At 63.8% G+C, this 15,494-nt stretch overlaps 3 protein-coding genes across 6 annotated transcripts in view; all 3 read right to left on the bottom strand.

Annotated features, from left to right (window-relative positions):
* TET3 (tet methylcytosine dioxygenase 3) overlaps positions 1-5,867 on the bottom strand; it is a 28,341-nt gene extending 22,474 nt beyond the window's left edge. The window contains exons 1-2 of one of the 3 annotated variants that reach the window (XM_075736438.1): positions 5,690-5,867; positions 4,598-4,785 (exon numbers count right to left, since the gene is read on the bottom strand). In XM_075736438.1, coding sequence (XP_075592553.1) covers positions 4,598-4,627 — 30 coding nt within the window. In that variant the 5' untranslated portion in view covers positions 4,628-4,785; positions 5,690-5,867. Of the gene's footprint in view, positions 1-799; positions 1,014-4,597; positions 4,793-5,689 lie in introns of those variants that run through there. The other 2 variants (XM_075736439.1, XM_075736440.1) reach the window with 2 other exon arrangements.
* A 520-nt stretch (positions 5,868-6,387) lies between these two features.
* Positions 6,388-9,201, bottom strand: DGUOK (deoxyguanosine kinase). 2 transcript variants are annotated; one of them, XM_075736748.1, is made up of 7 exons: positions 9,123-9,201; positions 8,745-8,857; positions 8,477-8,658; positions 7,893-8,040; positions 7,370-7,485; positions 7,145-7,244; positions 6,388-6,927 (listed from the first exon to the last, which is right to left on the bottom strand). In XM_075736748.1, exons 1-7 carry the CDS (start codon positions 9,199-9,201, stop codon positions 6,901-6,903), a joined length of 765 nt encoding a protein of 254 aa, XP_075592863.1. In that variant the 3' UTR covers positions 6,388-6,900. The 2 variants fall into 2 exon arrangements, with proteins under 2 accessions (XP_075592863.1, XP_075592862.1); XM_075736747.1 differs by having other exon boundaries at positions 6,882-7,244.
* A 507-nt stretch (positions 9,202-9,708) lies between these two features.
* ACTG2 (actin gamma 2, smooth muscle) lies at positions 9,709-13,285 on the bottom strand. The gene is made up of 9 exons (XM_075736745.1): positions 13,147-13,285; positions 12,161-12,332; positions 11,922-12,050; positions 11,720-11,830; positions 11,027-11,111; positions 10,763-10,924; positions 10,479-10,670; positions 10,060-10,241; positions 9,709-9,957 (listed from the first exon to the last, which is right to left on the bottom strand). Exons 2-9 carry the CDS (start codon positions 12,284-12,286, stop codon positions 9,814-9,816), a joined length of 1,131 nt encoding a protein of 376 aa, XP_075592860.1. The 5' UTR covers positions 12,287-12,332; positions 13,147-13,285; the 3' UTR covers positions 9,709-9,813.
* Between the last annotated feature and the right edge of the window lie 2,209 nt (positions 13,286-15,494).

Raw genomic sequence — 15,494 nt, 5'->3', positions numbered from 1 at the left:
CGCTGCCTTGCATGGCAAATGAGCCCCCCCGCCAAGGAGGACAAGCCGCCTTTTCTCCCCACCTCCATCCTACCCCCGTTATTCCCAGCGTGACGAAAAGCGGGGGGCCGACCCCACCGGACCCCGTGTCCTCGTCACAGCGAGGGATGACAGCTGCCAGCGGCCGGGTTACGTCAGGGTGACGTCACGTCAGGGGAGCCTCATCGCCCTTGTTAGCATCACCCACCGTACCTCTGAGCTCAGCACATTTAAGGGACGGAGGAGAGAGGATTAATAAAAAGAATAATTAAAAAAAAAAAAAGCTGAAAAGCAATGGGGTGATAAAGATGGGGGGTGCACGTTAGGGCTTATCCCCCAACCCCCATCCGCTCCTCCCCCCCCCCAAGCTGCTGGAGAGAAAGAAAAGGGATAAAAGAGGGAAAACAGTCAAAAATCACCCCAAAGGGGAGGGGGCAGAGCCGGGCCCGGCCGGGCGCTGTGTGTGTCGCCGTCCCCCCCCCGGCCCCGCCGCTTTGTCCTCCCGGCCCCGCCGCGCCTCCGCGCCCGCCGCTGCCCTCCGCGCCCGCGGAGCCACAGAACACGCGCAAACACCGCGGGGGGGGGGGGGGGCCGCAGCTTCACCCCCTTCACCCCCCCACACCCCCCCCCCAGCCCGTCGCGGGGCTGCACGTCCATGGGGGGGGGGGGGGGGGATGCACGGGGGGGATGCGGGGGGGGGGGTTGCGGGGGGAGGGATGCACGAAGTGGGGGGGGGGGGTGCGGAGGGTGTATATTTTTTGGGGGCGGGGGGGGTACTTACCTCGCCGCTCCCCCCGCCGCTGCCCCTCGCAGCCCCCGCCGGGCCCCGGCTCGGCCCCGGCCCTCAGGAGGAAGCCATCTTGTCTCCCTCTCCTCCGCGCTCCCTCACCGCCGCCCTGCTGCAGCCGGGGGGGGGGTTGACCGGCGCATCTCTTCTTCCCCCCCCTCCTCCTCCTTCTCCTCCTCCTCCTCCTTCTCCTTCTCTTCCTCCTCCTCCTTCCCCCTCCGCGCAACTCCCCCCCCCCCCCCACGCGTAACCCCCCCCCCACGCAGCGCGACACCGCCCGCCCGCTCCCCCCGCGGGGCCGCGAGCCGATCCCGCCGCTGCGCAGGAGCGGGGGTGGCGGGGGGGGGACGGACACGGACACGGACACGGACACGGACACGGACACGGACACGGAGGGAAGGTGCCTCCTCCCCACGCCGCGACACCCCCCTCCCCCCCCCCAAAAGAAACCCCAACCTGAGTAACAAGACCCCAAAACCCGGCCGTGTCTCCCCCCCACGCCGGGAAACTGAGGCAGCAGCCCACGGTTAGTGGGAACAGCAACACGCAGGAGCTGGATCCCCTATAGCAGGGGATCCCCAAAAACACACTTTGCCCCCCCCCCCCCTTCAGTATTTTCCTGCTGTTAAACCCCCCGGCGCCTTCGTTAATTTGAGGCCCTCATTAATTTGGAGATGTCATTAATTTGGGGACGCGGAGCTTTGCGAGGATTAAATCCTGCATAAGCACCCCCGTGTCACCTGCTTCTCCCCAAAATCCAAGCCCCGGGGGGGGGGGGGGGGGCATTTTCCCATGGGAAAAGCAGCAGGAATGGGCCGGCAAAAGGGTTAAGCCAGGGCTAAGCCAGGGCTAAGCCAGGGCTGGAGAGGACCAGCCCTGCCGGGATCAGCTCCAGCTTTCCCAACCCCTGTCCTGAGCTGGCAGGTCTCGGCTATGATGGGCACGGGTATTTGGGGGGGCGGGGGGGGAGGAAAAAGGGGAGCAGGAAAGCAAATTCCCCCCCCAAACCTTCCCTATCCAGGGCTTCGGGGTGATGCTCCGGAGACGCTCCAGGTTTGGAGCTTTCCAAACCTATTCCCGGCTGAATCGCCAGCAAAACTTCTACAAACTCGAAGGTCCCAGAGGTTTCCCGGGAGCGTCCCGGTGAAAACTGTTTTCCAAAAGGATTTGCAGCAGGAGCGAGTGAAGGAGTCCCGGCCCCCGTAACGCCGGGCGGCACAAGGGACAGATAAAACGGATGCCGCATCCAGGTGGAAAATACAACCGTGGACCTGGCGTTCCCATCCCTGCGATGTTTGCTGGAGCTCATCTCCTCCCGAAAAGGCCACGCGTGAGCCGACAGCCCTATTGCAACGCCAAGCCAGAGCCCGCCAGGATCCGACCTTTGCTCCGAGCAACGCGACTCCCACAGGAATAAATAGGATAAACTGGTGCCGGGAACTCGTTTTTCCCTCAATTTCCAACCTTGCACGATGGCGCTGCGGGCGACAAACCCCCTTTGCCTGGCCGAGCTTGGCACCGCTACGCAACAGGTCGCTGCAAAAAACACAGGAGGGGGATTTAATTAACGCAGACACCTCCTTCCTCCCATCCTCCTCCTCCTCCAGCCGGACAGGGCAACACGTCCGCCGGCATCCAGCCAGCGATTTGCTCCCGAGTCATTTTAACATCACAGCTGAGATCGGAAATATTTTCAGCAGAGGCATGGTAACGGCGAACGTCGCTCCGGATGAACCGAGGACATCCCCCCGGCGGGCAGGTGACGGTCATTTGGGTGACACCGGGATGCGCCGACCCAAAAGGAGACGAACCCCAGTCAGTCCTTCATCCCATCATCCATCATCCTGATGCTTTTTCCGAGATGCCAGACCCAGTTTGGGGTTTAAAAAAAACCCCAACCCACCAGGGAAACCCCTCGAGATGGACAAATTCAGTAACTTTTTATTAGTAATGCTTTAAATGAGATTATCCCTAATCTGCAGCGTTAGGCACCGCGACAGCCTGCCAAATTCAGCTTTCATTTCCCAAAACCAGGGGTGTGCCGGGGATACACCGGGGACACCTTGAGCTGCATCATGGCCCGTCGCTACCCGGCAAAGGGCTTTTGGGGTCCTGGTGGAACCGCTCCTGCCAGGAATGGGGTTTCCCGTGGGGTTTATTTAAGGTTTGTGTGTGTGCCCCCCCCCGCCAAGCTGGGGGCGATGGGTGGGAGCATCCTCCCCTCCACCAGCCCCGATCTTTGCCGGGCGGTTTGGGCGGCTCTTGTTAGAAACCGGCAGCTCCCTGGTGCTGAGCGAGGCTTTGCCATATATTTTTTTCGGCGGCAGTAATGAGCGGGTTCCCAAGACGTTGATTAGTTATGCAAATGGCAAAGGCACCGAGAGCCACGTGGGAGAGGGTCCGGCGGCGCCGTGGGACGGGGAGCAGAGCAAAACCTCGACCTCCAGCGTCTTCCCTCCTCCTCCTCTCCCAAAACCCTCGTGGATGGCGTGGAAATCAACCCCCAAGGGAGACAGCACGAGCTGCGAGGGGAGACGCCGACTTTCTCGGGCCCAGCTGAGCCAGAGGAACGGGCTGAACCGGTGCTGGGGAAAGGGGCTGGCTCCCCGGCTCGCTTCGTCTGCCAAACCACCCGGGGAAAGGCGCCGGGACGTGGGAACCGCGGCACACCCCTCGCTCGGCCGACGGCACCATCAGACCAGCGCAGGGTGGGCAGGGTCCTGCCGGCACTCGGATTCCCCGGGGAATCCCACCGCTGCCGACCCTGGCTCCGGCAGCATCTTTATAGTCACCTTTTTTTTTAGCGTGCCCGCCCCGGAAAAGTGCCGGGACTGAAATCCCCACCGTCAGCCGTTTTCACCGGCGCCTTGCCAAGGGCAAAGTCCTTTCCCCTGCCCTGCCATGTGCCGAGCGCCGGCCAAGCCGCCTGTCCCCGCGTCCCCACCGCCCCGTCCCACCGTCCCACCAGCCATCCCAAGGGCAAAACCTGCCGGATGCAACTCAGAGGCACAAGGCGGCCGCTCACCACCCCCCCCCCCCGATACCCCAAAACAGCAGCAATTTGGGGGGGGGGGGGGGGAAGTCCTAAAAATAAACCCCATGCAGGAGATGTTTCTCCCACCTCTCGGCTGCGGAGGATCCCCCCCAGCTGGAGCCCCCCCCCCCGTCCCCCCGCCTGCTTGGGCACGACGGGCGGGATATTAGAAATCCCAGTTACAACCACCCCGGCCGGTAAAACCAGAAGTGCCGAAGGAAGGTGGTGTAATTTTTGGTGGAGAAAATGCCGCGGCTTGTTAGCTTGGGGATGCTCCCCCCCGAGCACGGCTCTGCTCTGCCCACATGCCCCTTCCTCACCACCCCCTTCCTTTGGGGGACCCCCCCCCCCCCCCAACAGCACCCGGCTGGGTTTCACGCAGCGTTTTGCTCTTGGTATAAACCCAAGAAATTCCAAGAAATTAAAGATGGGGTTTGTCCCACGCATCCCGCTGCCACCCACCCTGCGGCGGTGTTTTGGGGTCGCCCCGCGTACAGGCTGAGATTTTGGGGAGCTTTAAGGCATCAAAGCAGCTTTTAAGGCAGCAGAAGGTCCCATTTCCCACGGAAATACCCTTAAAAAAATAAAACTATCAACCAACCAAGAAGGGGCTTTCCCTGCCCACCTCCACGAGCCTCCCTACACGTTACCGTGACATTACAACCGACCCAAAGAGGCCACAAATCACCCCAAAAATGTGACAGCGTCCTGGGGAGGGGGGAGACACGTGGCTTTGGGGGGGCTAGGGGAGCACTCACCTCCCAGTGAAGCCCCTCGCACCTCTCCATCTCGCTCCCGGGGCAAACGTTAGTTTTCTGGGCTCCCCCCCGCCGTGGCAGAGTGGGGGGAACCGGCAGCTGGACCAGGCTGGCGGACGAACCGGGCGCCCGGCGAGAGGGACATAACGCCGTCACCGTCCCCCCCGCCGTGGGGACGGCGGTGACTTCTGTGGGGACAGAGACGAAGGCGAGTGAAGCACCCGGCTGACACGAGTCACCCCGACTTTTAATTTCCACGCTGTTTCCACCCCGGGGGCGGCCCCGGTGACTCCCCACCCCTCCTTCCCCCAAACTCCCACCAAACCGGGGTGCTGCCGCCCCCCTAATTCCCACCCCCTTATTTTTTTCCAACCCCATTTTGCTTTTGCTTTTGCTTTTTCCTTTAAAAACACGCGGATTCGCACAACTTCACCCCGCCGCCGCACAAACTTCAGCCGTACACCGGCAACTTTCCACGCACGCACCCTCCCCTCAGTTAGATATAAAGAATATTAGCGGAAAAAAGGGGTACGGCACCCCCTTGGAAACAGGGGGCCGGGGGAGGGGGGGGTTCGACCCGGAGCTAAGTGCACGCAGGGCGGTGTGGGATGTTGGGGGGAAGTAAAGTGGGGTTACAATGCAGCTGCAAATTTCCACACACCCCCCCCCACGCACACCCCGAGTGGGTGTTGCAGCGGAGCTGCACGTTGTTGTTGTTGTTGCTGCTGCTGCTGCTCCTGCTCCTGCTGCTCCTGCTGCTGCTCCTGCTCCTGCTGCTGCTCCTGCTCCTGCTGCTGCTTCCTTTGTTCTGCAGGCGCCCGCTCGGGGGGACCCGCCGGCCGGCCGGGGGGCTCGAGGCCAGCGCCCTGCGCCACCCCCCACAATGCTTTGCAGCAAACAAGGGGGGGGGGGCGCACCCAGACCCTCTGGGGTTATGGGGGGTGGAGTGAAGGGGTGCGCCCCGGTGGTGTTGGGGGGTTTGGGGGAAGCACGGCGGGGGGGGGGGGGGGGGGTGTGTGTGTTATTGTAGGGGCGTTGGATGTGGGGGTGCACCGGGTTGTTATTGTAGGGTTGTCAGTTGTGGGTCCGTACCAGGTTGTTATTGTAGGGTGGTCGGCCATGGGTCTGCGCCGGTTGTTATTGTAGGGTCGTCAGCTGCGGGTCCATGTCAGCGCCCCCGCTCTGTTGTTATTGTAGGGTCGTCAGTGGGCTCCGTGCAGTCCTGGCCCGTTGTTACTGCCGGGTCCCTGGAGAAAACCCCGGGGGTGGCAGCCCGGCTCCTGCGCCCCCCCCCCGCCCTAGATCCTACCCCCCCCCCATCCCTGCCCCTCCCCCCAGCCCCACTCCACCCCCCTCCCCCCAAACCCCCCCCCCCCCCCCCCCCCCACCTCCGGGGCAGGTGCCCCTCGCACGCGCTCGGCCCCGCCCCCTGCTGGCCCCGCCCGTGTTTATGTAGGGTCGCACACCCCGCCGCAGCCTCCCCTAAAGGCGGGGGGGGATCCCCACACGCACCCCAAGGGGTCCCCCTAACGATCCAACCCCCCCCTCCCCAGCAAAACCCACCCAGTGGGTGCCAAATCCCCAGGGTTTTCCCCCCAACCCAGCCCAGGCTGACCCCCCCCCCCGGGGCCCCCTTCTCCCCCCCCCCCCCCAGGGTCACCTCCGCTCCCCCGGCCACAAACACCCCAAAATCAGAGCAACAACGTCCCCCCGTGAGGCAGCACCCACGGGAGCCCCCCCCGCCCCCCCGCTCCTCCCGCCCACGGTTCGAGGCGCAAAAGAGCTCAAAGAAAGTCACTTGTTTTTAATTTAAGGGGGAAAAAAATGTATAAAATAATAAAATATAGAGTTTGGCATAACTTAAACGTGAGCCACAATGATTTCCCATCGGAATTTAACCAGCGCACTAAATCCACCTTACGGAGCATCCCCAGCTCCGGCACCCCGGACTGGGAGCCCTACAGATGGGGAGGGGGGCGCGGCGGCAACCCGGTCCCCCCAAGCTCACGGAAGGAGCGTGCCACACCGCCCCGAGGCTCGGCACGCGGCTGCGCCTCCGATTGTTCGCCTCAAAACCGTCCCCCCCTTTGGTGCTGTCGGTGCCTTAATTACAACCCCTCGCCCAAAACAAAAGGGCCGAGGGGGACAGTTGGGGACCGGGACTTGTCCCTCGTCCACGGCATCGCGATCTCTGGCCGGAGCTCACGGGGATGCTGCCCCTCTCCTCGGCGCGGGTACCAGCGGGCAGGGACGCTGCTGCCACGCTCAGAGAGGGTCGGGGCGCGATGGCAAAAAGCTTCGGCTCACAGCGCTGTCGCAAAAGCCTCCACCTGCAAGGAGAAGCCGGTTAGGACCTTGGCACCGGGATGGCGCCGGGACGGCTGAGGTTTAAACCACCTTGGAGCAAGGGTGTGGAAATTATTGGGTTTTTTCCATGGAAAAATGAAGATGAGGCAGAGGGCTGGAGGTCAGCGTGACTCTGACCGTGGTCCCGGTGCTCCTTGGCAGCGAGGCGCTCGCGATCCGCGCTGCCCCAGCCGTGCCCACCTGCGCCATGAGGACGCCCTGCAGAGCCGTGTCGTGCTCGAAGTCCTTGTCCACGTCCAGCACCAGGACAGGCGCGTGCTTCATGTCCGCAAAGTGGACCCTGAAGAAGGGAGGGAGAGAAAGGGTTAAACCAAATAAACCCCCAGATTGGGGGCATCATCCCAAAACCACGGCTGGTCAGGGTGCCGGCGGGGGGAAGAGCGGCAAGGAGGGATTCGGACTCACTCCGTGGTCTTCTCCACCAGCCAGCGCTCGTGCTGGGCGTGGAGCTGCTGCAGGTACCCCAGCTGGATCCCCTCCTCCTCGCTCCTCGCCCTCCGCCGCAGCCGCTCCAGGCACGTCTGCACCGCGCGGTGAACGGGATGCGGGAGGTGAACGGGATGCGGGAGGTGAACGGGATGCGGGAGGTGAACGGGATGCGGGAGGTGAACGGGATGCGGGAGGTGAACGGGATGCGGGAGGTGAACGGGATGCGGGAGGTGAACGGGATGCGGGAGAAGGAGGAACCGCAGCCGGGCATCCGGCATCCCTGGCAGATGCTGCAGCCTCCCTCCCCAAAATCCACAGCAAAACTCCCACTGACATTCCCATGGGACCGGGAGCGGGCCCCGCTCCTCAGGGCCAGCCATTTACGGTTAAACCCAACATCCCGGCAACTCCAGGAGCTCGCCGGGCTCAGAGCCGAGCCGAACGCCTGCCGCATCCCCGCTGAACGCGGCGACCGGGGGGGACTCTCGCCGGCACCCACCTGTGGCGTCGCCCGCAGGTAGAGGAAGCCGTGGAGGGTGGCGCGGGGCCCCAGCTGCCGCAGGAGGAAGCCGTGCCAGTCCTGGTAAATGGCCCACTCCAGCGGCTGCAGGTGCCCGGCCTCAAAGAGGTTCTGGGCAAAGACGTACCTGGGAAGGGACGAGGAGAGGGGACGGGGCAGCTGGGACCCCCGAGCCATCCCCGCGCCCAGGCGGCTTCACGGCCATTTTTTCACCTTTTTTTTTCCGCCAACTGGGAACTACGGGTGTTTAATTAAGGTAGAAATCCTTAATTTGGGGCTGCCCGGTGTGGCTCACTGCTGCCGAGCCCGTCCATCACCCGAGGAGTTTCGAGCCGCCGCCTGATGTGGGTCAGGATGGGGCAGCCACCAGCAAAAATTGTTTGGGGTATAACGAAGTCCCAAATTATCCAACAAGCACATTTCTGTAATTAAGCATCGCTCCGGGCTTCACCGGGAGCTCTGCTCACCCGGGGGGATCCCAGGGGACACAACCCAGGCCGCACGGATGCTCGTTATCCCATTTAATCCCTTCATCCCTCTTTCGATTCGGGGGCGCTGGGTACCTGTCGCTGTAGACGGAACGCTCGAAGACGCGCACGGGGTGGGGGTTCCCGGGGAGCCGCTCGGGCGGCAGCTCCAGCATCGCCTTCAGCCGGCTGATGCAGGAGAAGGTCTGGAAGGTGTAGGACCATCGAGCCGGCTCCTGGTACATCATCTGGAGAAGGTTGGTGGAGCCCACGGACCCCTACGAAGGAAGAGCCCGGGGACGAGGTCGTCCCGCCGCAGCGCCGTGCCGAACGGTGCCGTGCCGCAGCCCGTGCCCGCCGTTACCTCCGCCGTGCCGCCGGCTGGCACCTTCTGCCATTGTGCCACGGGTTCGGTCACCAAGTGCCACTCGGGGAAGGTGGCACCCAGCAGCTTCAGGAAGGTGGATTTCCCCACGGCTGCGGGGAGGGGGCAGCGTGTGGGTCCCCCCGCCCCGGCTCCCGCCGTGGGGTAACACAGGGTTTTGGGGTGCCCCTCCCCAGCCAGGCAGCAATAATAATCAATTACAGACATCGAATCGGATCTTGAGAGGCTGTAGGCTGCGCCCCTCCATCGCAGCCCCAAATTCCCCCCCTCCATCGCAGCCCCAAACCCCCCCCAGCACCCCAAACCCCCCCCCAGCACCCCAAACCCTCCTGCCCCCCCGGACAGGCCCCCCCGTACCGATGTTCCCCTCCAGGGCCAGGCGCAGCGCGGCCCCGCACCGCCCCATCCCGCCGCCGCTTCCGCCTTCCCGCGTCATATGCTAATGACATGGTAATGAGCGGCGCGCGCTGCCTCCCCGTGACGTCAACACGCGGGAAGTACCGGGGGGGCGGGGCGGGACCAGCCGCGGAAGCGGCAACTGAAGCACGCGCAGTGCTGGGGGCGGTATGGTAATTTATGCAAATGTGGCTCCGCCCACGGCCCGGCAGCGGGGGGGGCGGGGCGTCAACGTGGGGGTGGGGGGAACCAGTATGGGGTCAGGGGCAGGGCCGTGACGTTGGGGGTACCAGCGTGAGGTCACGGGCGACCCCACGACACAGGGGGCAGCACCATGAGGTCACGGGCATCCCCGTGACGTTGGGCGCACCGCCATGAGGTCACAGGCATCCCCAGGGGGTTGGGGACCTCAAGGCAGAGGCGAGGGCGTCAGCATGACGTCAGGGGGGCCGGCACGGGACCCCGGACACCCCCAGGAGGTCGGGGCTCCCCACCCGCTGCCCGCGGCCCCCCAATACCCCCAAATCTCCCAGAAAAGGGGCAGAGCCTGGAGAAAAGGCTTTAATGCGCGGTGGGCGGGGGGGAGCAGCGGGGACCGAGGAGGAGCGGGGTGCCCCGGGCCGGAGGGGGCACCGCGGGGCGGGGAGGGGGCTTAGAAGCATTTTCGGTGGACGATGGAGGGTCCGGCCTCGTCGTACTCGGGTTTGCTGATCCACATCTGCTGGAAGGTGGAGAGGGACGCCAGGATGGAGCCGCCGATCCACACCGAGTACTTCCGCTCCGGTGGGGCGATGATCTGCCAAGACGGGAGCCGTCAGGATGCACCCTCTGATCCCCCCCCCAGCCCCAAACCTGCACCGGGAGAGGATTTGGGGGTGTCCCTCTCCCCATCACCTACTTTGATCTTCATGGTGCTGGGAGCCAGCGCCGTGATTTCCTTCTGCATGCGGTCGGCGATGCCGGGGTACATGGTGGTGCCGCCGGACAGCACGTTGTTGGCATAGAGGTCCTTGCGGATGTCGATGTCGCACTTCATGATGGAGTTGTAGGTCGTCTCGTGGATGCCGGCTGACTCCATGCCTGGGGTGGAAGGGAGCTGTCAGCACCCTCACCCCCACCCATGCCTCCTCAGGGCTCCCCAAGAGAGTCATGGGGTCACCCATGGATTTGTCCCCCCCATTTTGGGTGCAAAGTGCTTGGGGGAGCCCCGAAACACGGCTGCGGGACACCCACGGGAGCTGGTTGCTCACTGGTGGGGTGGTGGGGATGGGGGTCAACCACCGAGGGGGCAGGCAGGACAATTCAGGGTGAGCTCACCGATGAAGGAGGGTTGGAAGAGGGTCTCGGGGCAGCGGAAACGCTCGTTCCCGATGGTGATGACCTGCCCATCGGGGAGCTCGTAGCTCTTCTCCAGCGAGGAGGAGGAGGCGGCCGTGGCCATCTCGTTCTCGAAGTCGAGGGCCACATAGCAGAGCTTCTCCTTGATGTCACGCACGATTTCCCGCTCGGCTGCAGGAGACGACGGTGAACAGGCTCAACCCGGTGCCGCGGCGGCACTGTGGGGTGCCCCGTCAGCCCGTACCCCCTCCCCGGCCCCGTACCGGTGGTTACGAAGGAGTAGCCCCTCTCAGTGAGGATCTTCATGAGGTAGTCGGTGAGGTCGCGGCCGGCCAAGTCAAGACGCATGATGGCGTGGGGCAGAGCGTAGCCCTCGTAGATGGGCACGTTGTGGGTGACGCCGTCCCCGGAGTCGAGGACGATGCCTGGGAAGGGGCAGGAAGGTGAGGGAGGGGGGCTCCAAGCCAGCTCGGTCCCTTCCCCATCACGGATGGTCCCGGGTGGCAGACGCTGCGTGTCCTACTCACCGGTTGTGCGGCCGGAGGCGTAGAGGGAGAGGACGGCTTGGATGGCGACGTACATGGCGGGGACGTTGAAGGTTTCAAACATGATCTGGGCGGGAGGACGAGAGGGGCGGCAGGTTAGGGGGGAGCACGGGGATCCCGCCCCGACCCACGGGGACCGTGCCTTCCCGAGGAGACGGGAGTCAGCGTGTTGCATGCGAAACCGCGGATTACTGCATCGCATGGGAAAAACAGGTGGATTGTGGCATTGCACGGACACGGGGGTCAGAGGGTTGCACGGAAAAACACGCGGATTATTGCATTGCACGGAAAAATAGGTGGGTCAGCGCATTGCACGGATGTAGGGTCAGTGCATCGCACTGAAAAACACGCGGGGCAGTGCGTTGCGTGGAATGCAAGTCGTTGCATCGCACAGAAAATCACGTGGGGTCTGTGCACCGCGTGGAAAAAACGGGCAGCGCATCGCGTGGCAAACCCCGCGGCTCCACGCGCAGCGCAGAAATCCGTGGATCCGCACGCCGCACGCGAGCGCGATGCCGAGAGCTCTGCCCTTATTAAAGCACCAAACTTCACCCCGCCGCCTGCTCCCCCCCGCCACGCCGGCCCCTCCTGGGTCACTAAACCCCCGAATCCTCCAGCCTTTCCTGTGGTTTCGGAGGGTCCAGCCCCATCCCCGGGGGTCCCGCAGCACCTTACCTGGGTCATCTTCTCCCGGTTGGCCTTGGGGTTGAGGGGTGCCTCGGTGAGCAGGGTTGGGTGCTCCTCGGGGGCCACGCGCAGCTCGTTGTAGAAGGAGTGGTGCCAGATCTGAGGCGGGCAAAGGAGAATTGAGGTCTCACCCCAAAATGAAGCCGGGGCCGGCACCCACTCCCCGTCCCGGTGGGGGGGGGGGTCTCACCTTCTCCATGTCATCCCAGTTGGTGATGATGCCGTGCTCGATGGGGTATTTGAGCGTGAGGATGCCCCTCTTGCTCTGCGCCTCGTCGCCTACGTAGCTGTCTTTCTGCCCCATGCCTACCATGACACCCTAACACCAGTGAGAGAGACAGCCTCGTTAGCCTCGTTAGCCTCATTTTGGCAATTAAAGCAGGGTAGGGGGTGGCTGGGGGCTGCCGCTTCTCCCCACTGGGTACCCACCTGGTGCCGGGGCCGCCCCACGATGGAGGGGAAGACGGCGCGGGGGGCATCGTCGCCGGCAAAGCCGGCTTTGCAGAGGCCGGAGCCGTTGTCGCAGACCAGGGCGGTGGTCTCCTCCTCGCACATGGTGGGGCCGGGAGCGGTTGGCGTTCAGGGGGACCTGGGGGAAAAGCTGGGGCAAGGGGGGAAAGCAGCGTTAAAAGGTGGGTGGGGGACGGGGTTACGCCACGCCACCGTGTCTGGCTGTAGGCAGCGGAAGGGTTGGAGTCCTCGGGGATGCGCGGCCCCGCAAAATCCTCCACGGGCCGTGCCGAGGGGCGGCCGCCGGGTCTGGCCCCGGTGCGGCGATGCTGGGAACAAGACGATGCTCATCCCCCACGGGTGCCGCTCCGCACAGATGCTGCTTCTCCATTCTTCGCCAGCCGGTGCCCAAAATAGGTGCCAAAGCCTCCTGCCCGCACTCGGCCGGTGGCAGTGCTCCCCAGAGAGCTCCGGCGTCGCCATCCCTGGCCGGTGCCCCCCTGAGCGGGCAGGGGAAGGCAGGTGTCCCTCTTGTCTGGTCCTGTCTTGGCAGCCCCTCGCTGCTCTGCCCTCGCATCTTTTCCCAAAAATGGGAGGGAAAGAAAAAAAAAAAAAAAAAAAAAAAGCCCTTCCCGGAGGGTGCCCCCTCCACCGGCAGATGCGCTCCCAAATCCGGAGGGAAGCAGGCAAAAACCTCGCAGGAGCCCAAAATGAAAAAAAAGAAAAAAAAAAATATCGCAGGGATTTCTGGAAGAGCACGACCCGCTTTGGCCGCAGCCCAGCTCTCGTCACCTCCACGGAAGCCCCCGGCCGCAGGGTCGTGCCGGGGTTGGCACCCCCCCTGTGCCGTGCAAACTGAGTTGGGACCACCCCATAAGCGCTGGGGCACCCCAAAACCCCGTGGGGTGTTTTTCCTTCCCTCTCTCCTGCAAGCAAAAGGGAACCCCGGGCCGGGCAGTACTCACCACGGAGGCGAGAGCTCCTTTCCTCTGGGACCGAGTCCCGATGCGCCTTTGGTATAAATACCAGCGAGCCCGTGAAACCTCAGAGGCGGATCCTCTCTAAACAAAGACCCTAAATAGGCTAAGTGATGGTGTGTTAGCCATATGGCCATATAAGGTGTTTTATTTCATTAAATTGACCTTGGACTGATGGGTAGGACCCAGCACAGTTAATTATTGTAAGAAAAATGTACGTGGGGATGCTTGGGAGGCAACATCCCATTTGTGAGTCTGTTCCTTTTATGCTCCGCTCCGATAAACAAGTGAGACACAAGTCCTTATAAGCGACGGTCTCGGCAAAAAGGAGGTGGAAATATCTCCGGTTCCTGGGGAGAGCGTGGAGAAACCCCACCCGGGTGGAGGTGGGTGTCGGGGCTCTGCCGAGGGGACACCCCGGAGCCGGGATTGGCAGCGCTGAGATAGTGGAAACGCGCTGGGTCGGTACATCACTTCCTCCCAGCCTTGGTTCCCCGTGTCTCCCCGGCATCTGGCACCTTTAGGATGTCTCTCCATGGGGTTCTCTCTCTCTCTGCCCCCGTTTTTGGGCTTTCGGTGACCCAAAGCCCCTCGTCCCCCAAATCCTCTCGTCCCCCAAATCCTCGGCTGGAGCAGGGCCGGGACCGGTGGGTCCGAAGCCCAGCTCTGCGCCACAGGTGCACCCAGCTGCCGCCCCTCCCCGGGAGGATTTTGGAGGCAGGATGAGCCTGGACCCCCCGAGGGGCGATGGGGGTGCTGTCCCCAGATCCCCCTGCCCAAACGCAGCACGGCGGGGGGGCTGGAGCCACCCCCGGCCCTGTGGCTGCAGCCTTGGCAGGCGGCGAGCGGAGCCGTAGCAGCCCGCGGCCCTGGCAGAGGCCAACCAGCGGCTGCCAAACTCCCGGCTGCCTTTTTAAGGGCAACAGCCCCGTACCAGGGACTCTCCCCGAGCACCCGGGGCAGGGGGGGCCGTGCAGGAGAGATGCCCTGGAGCCACCACCCAGAGCTATGGGGACTTGGGTTGCAGATGGGGAAACTGAGGCACGGGGTGCCTGCACTGCTCCCTACTTTGCAGGGTCCCGAGCTGTGCTCAGGGCAGGGACCAAGGCACCGGTGCAGCAATAAGGACCAAGAGCCGCAGGGTCCCACCACCACCAAAGGCACCCAAGAGTCCCGGTGTTCCCGCCCCCCGCGCAGGCCGTCACCGTGTGGGACAGGACAGGGACACGGTGTCTCCCCGGCACGACCAGCCTGCTCACACCTCCAGCAACGTCCCCGGCCGATGGCTCTGCCCCGTTATCCCACTTCCTCCAGGGAAACCTCAGCACACGGGGGCTGGATGTGTCCCCCTGAGTCCCCCGACACACTTGTCGGTGTCCCCACCGCACGCCCCGAGCCCTGGGGACCTGCCGCCGCCTCGAGCCCCAACCCAGTTCCCTTGGTCCACTGCCAAACATGAGGTCACTGAGGCAAAAGGTTGCCATATATGACATGTTGAACAAAAAAGCCAAAAAACCGCCAAAAACCTCAAACCCAGCGGGGGGGGGGGGGGGGGGGAATAAAAGGGGTTGGGTGGAGGCAGCATCCCACCCCAGGGTTGGGGGGACCATCCCCAAACCCCCAGCGACACCCCTGAACCGGTGCAAACCGTGGGGTGTAACCCCAGACCCCGCTCTGCGGCGGCTTTTCCATCCCCGGTGTTCGCCAGGGACAGGCGCATCGGCTCCGAGCTCCCCGTCCCCGCAGGATCCCCGAACCTCCCAGCCCACACCACCACAACCAGCCGGGCCGGGAAGCCTCGGCCGCAGCCAGTTTGAAGCCGGGACCGCAGCGGCAAAGCCCTGAGCCGGAGCAGGCGCGCAGCCTAAAAAGGAAAGGTTCGGCCACCGCAGCCAATCCAGCCGCCGGCTCTCGGCAGCCCCGGGATGCTCGCAGGAACGCCAAGCATCCCCCGGCACAGGCGAGGCCGGCCGGGGATGAGGTTGGAGGGGGGGGAACAACAATCCCCGGTTTTCCGTGGGATTTCAAAACTCCGCGGGCGCAGGCCGGCCCTCGGCACCGCCGTATAAGGGGAACGTTCGTGCTTCGAACCTCTTGGGCTGGACAAGGCGGCGATGCGAGCTCGGGCAGGGATTTGGGTCTGTTCCCAGCCCCGAGGCAGAGATAAGCATCACTCCCTGCCTGCGGGAACCCCCCCAAGAGATGCAACCCCCCGTTATTGCAGAAAATAAACCATTCCTGCAAAGCGGGGTTTCTTTTAGGGTTCAACCCCCCTCCCCCGTTTTGAGTGATTTTTAACAGCCACATCTGGTGCAGCTGGACAGAGCGGGTGGGCG

Source organism: Balearica regulorum, chromosome 27, assembly GCF_011004875.1.
Source record: "Balearica regulorum gibbericeps isolate bBalReg1 chromosome 27, bBalReg1.pri, whole genome shotgun sequence".
Lineage (NCBI taxonomy): Eukaryota > Metazoa > Chordata > Aves > Gruiformes > Gruidae > Balearica > Balearica regulorum.
Note: the sequence above shows the minus strand (reverse complement) of the source record. Positions and strands in the feature narration are given on the sequence as shown.

Excerpts from the sequence above, each read along its gene's own strand:
- DGUOK (XM_075736747.1), bottom strand. The coding sequence starts at position 9,201 with ATGACGCGGGAAGGCGGAAGCGGCGGCGGGATGGGGCGGTGCGGGGCC. Across the intron at positions 7,486-7,892 it reads ACCTGCGGGCGACGCCACAG|ACGTGCCTGGAGCGGCTGCG; the intron begins GTGGGTGCCGGC and ends CGCGCGGTGCAG. Across the intron at positions 7,245-7,369 it reads CTGGTGGAGAAGACCACGGA|GGTCCACTTTGCGGACATGA; the intron begins GTGAGTCCGAAT and ends TCCCTTCTTCAG.
- ACTG2 (XM_075736745.1), bottom strand. The coding sequence starts at position 12,286 with ATGTGCGAGGAGGAGACCACCGCCCTGGTCTGCGACAACGGCTCCGGC. Across the intron at positions 11,112-11,719 it reads ACCGGGAGAAGATGACCCAG|ATCATGTTTGAAACCTTCAA; the intron begins GTAAGGTGCTGC and ends CCTCCCGCCCAG. Across the intron at positions 10,671-10,762 it reads CTACTCCTTCGTAACCACCG|CCGAGCGGGAAATCGTGCGT; the intron begins GTACGGGGCCGG and ends CGTCTCCTGCAG.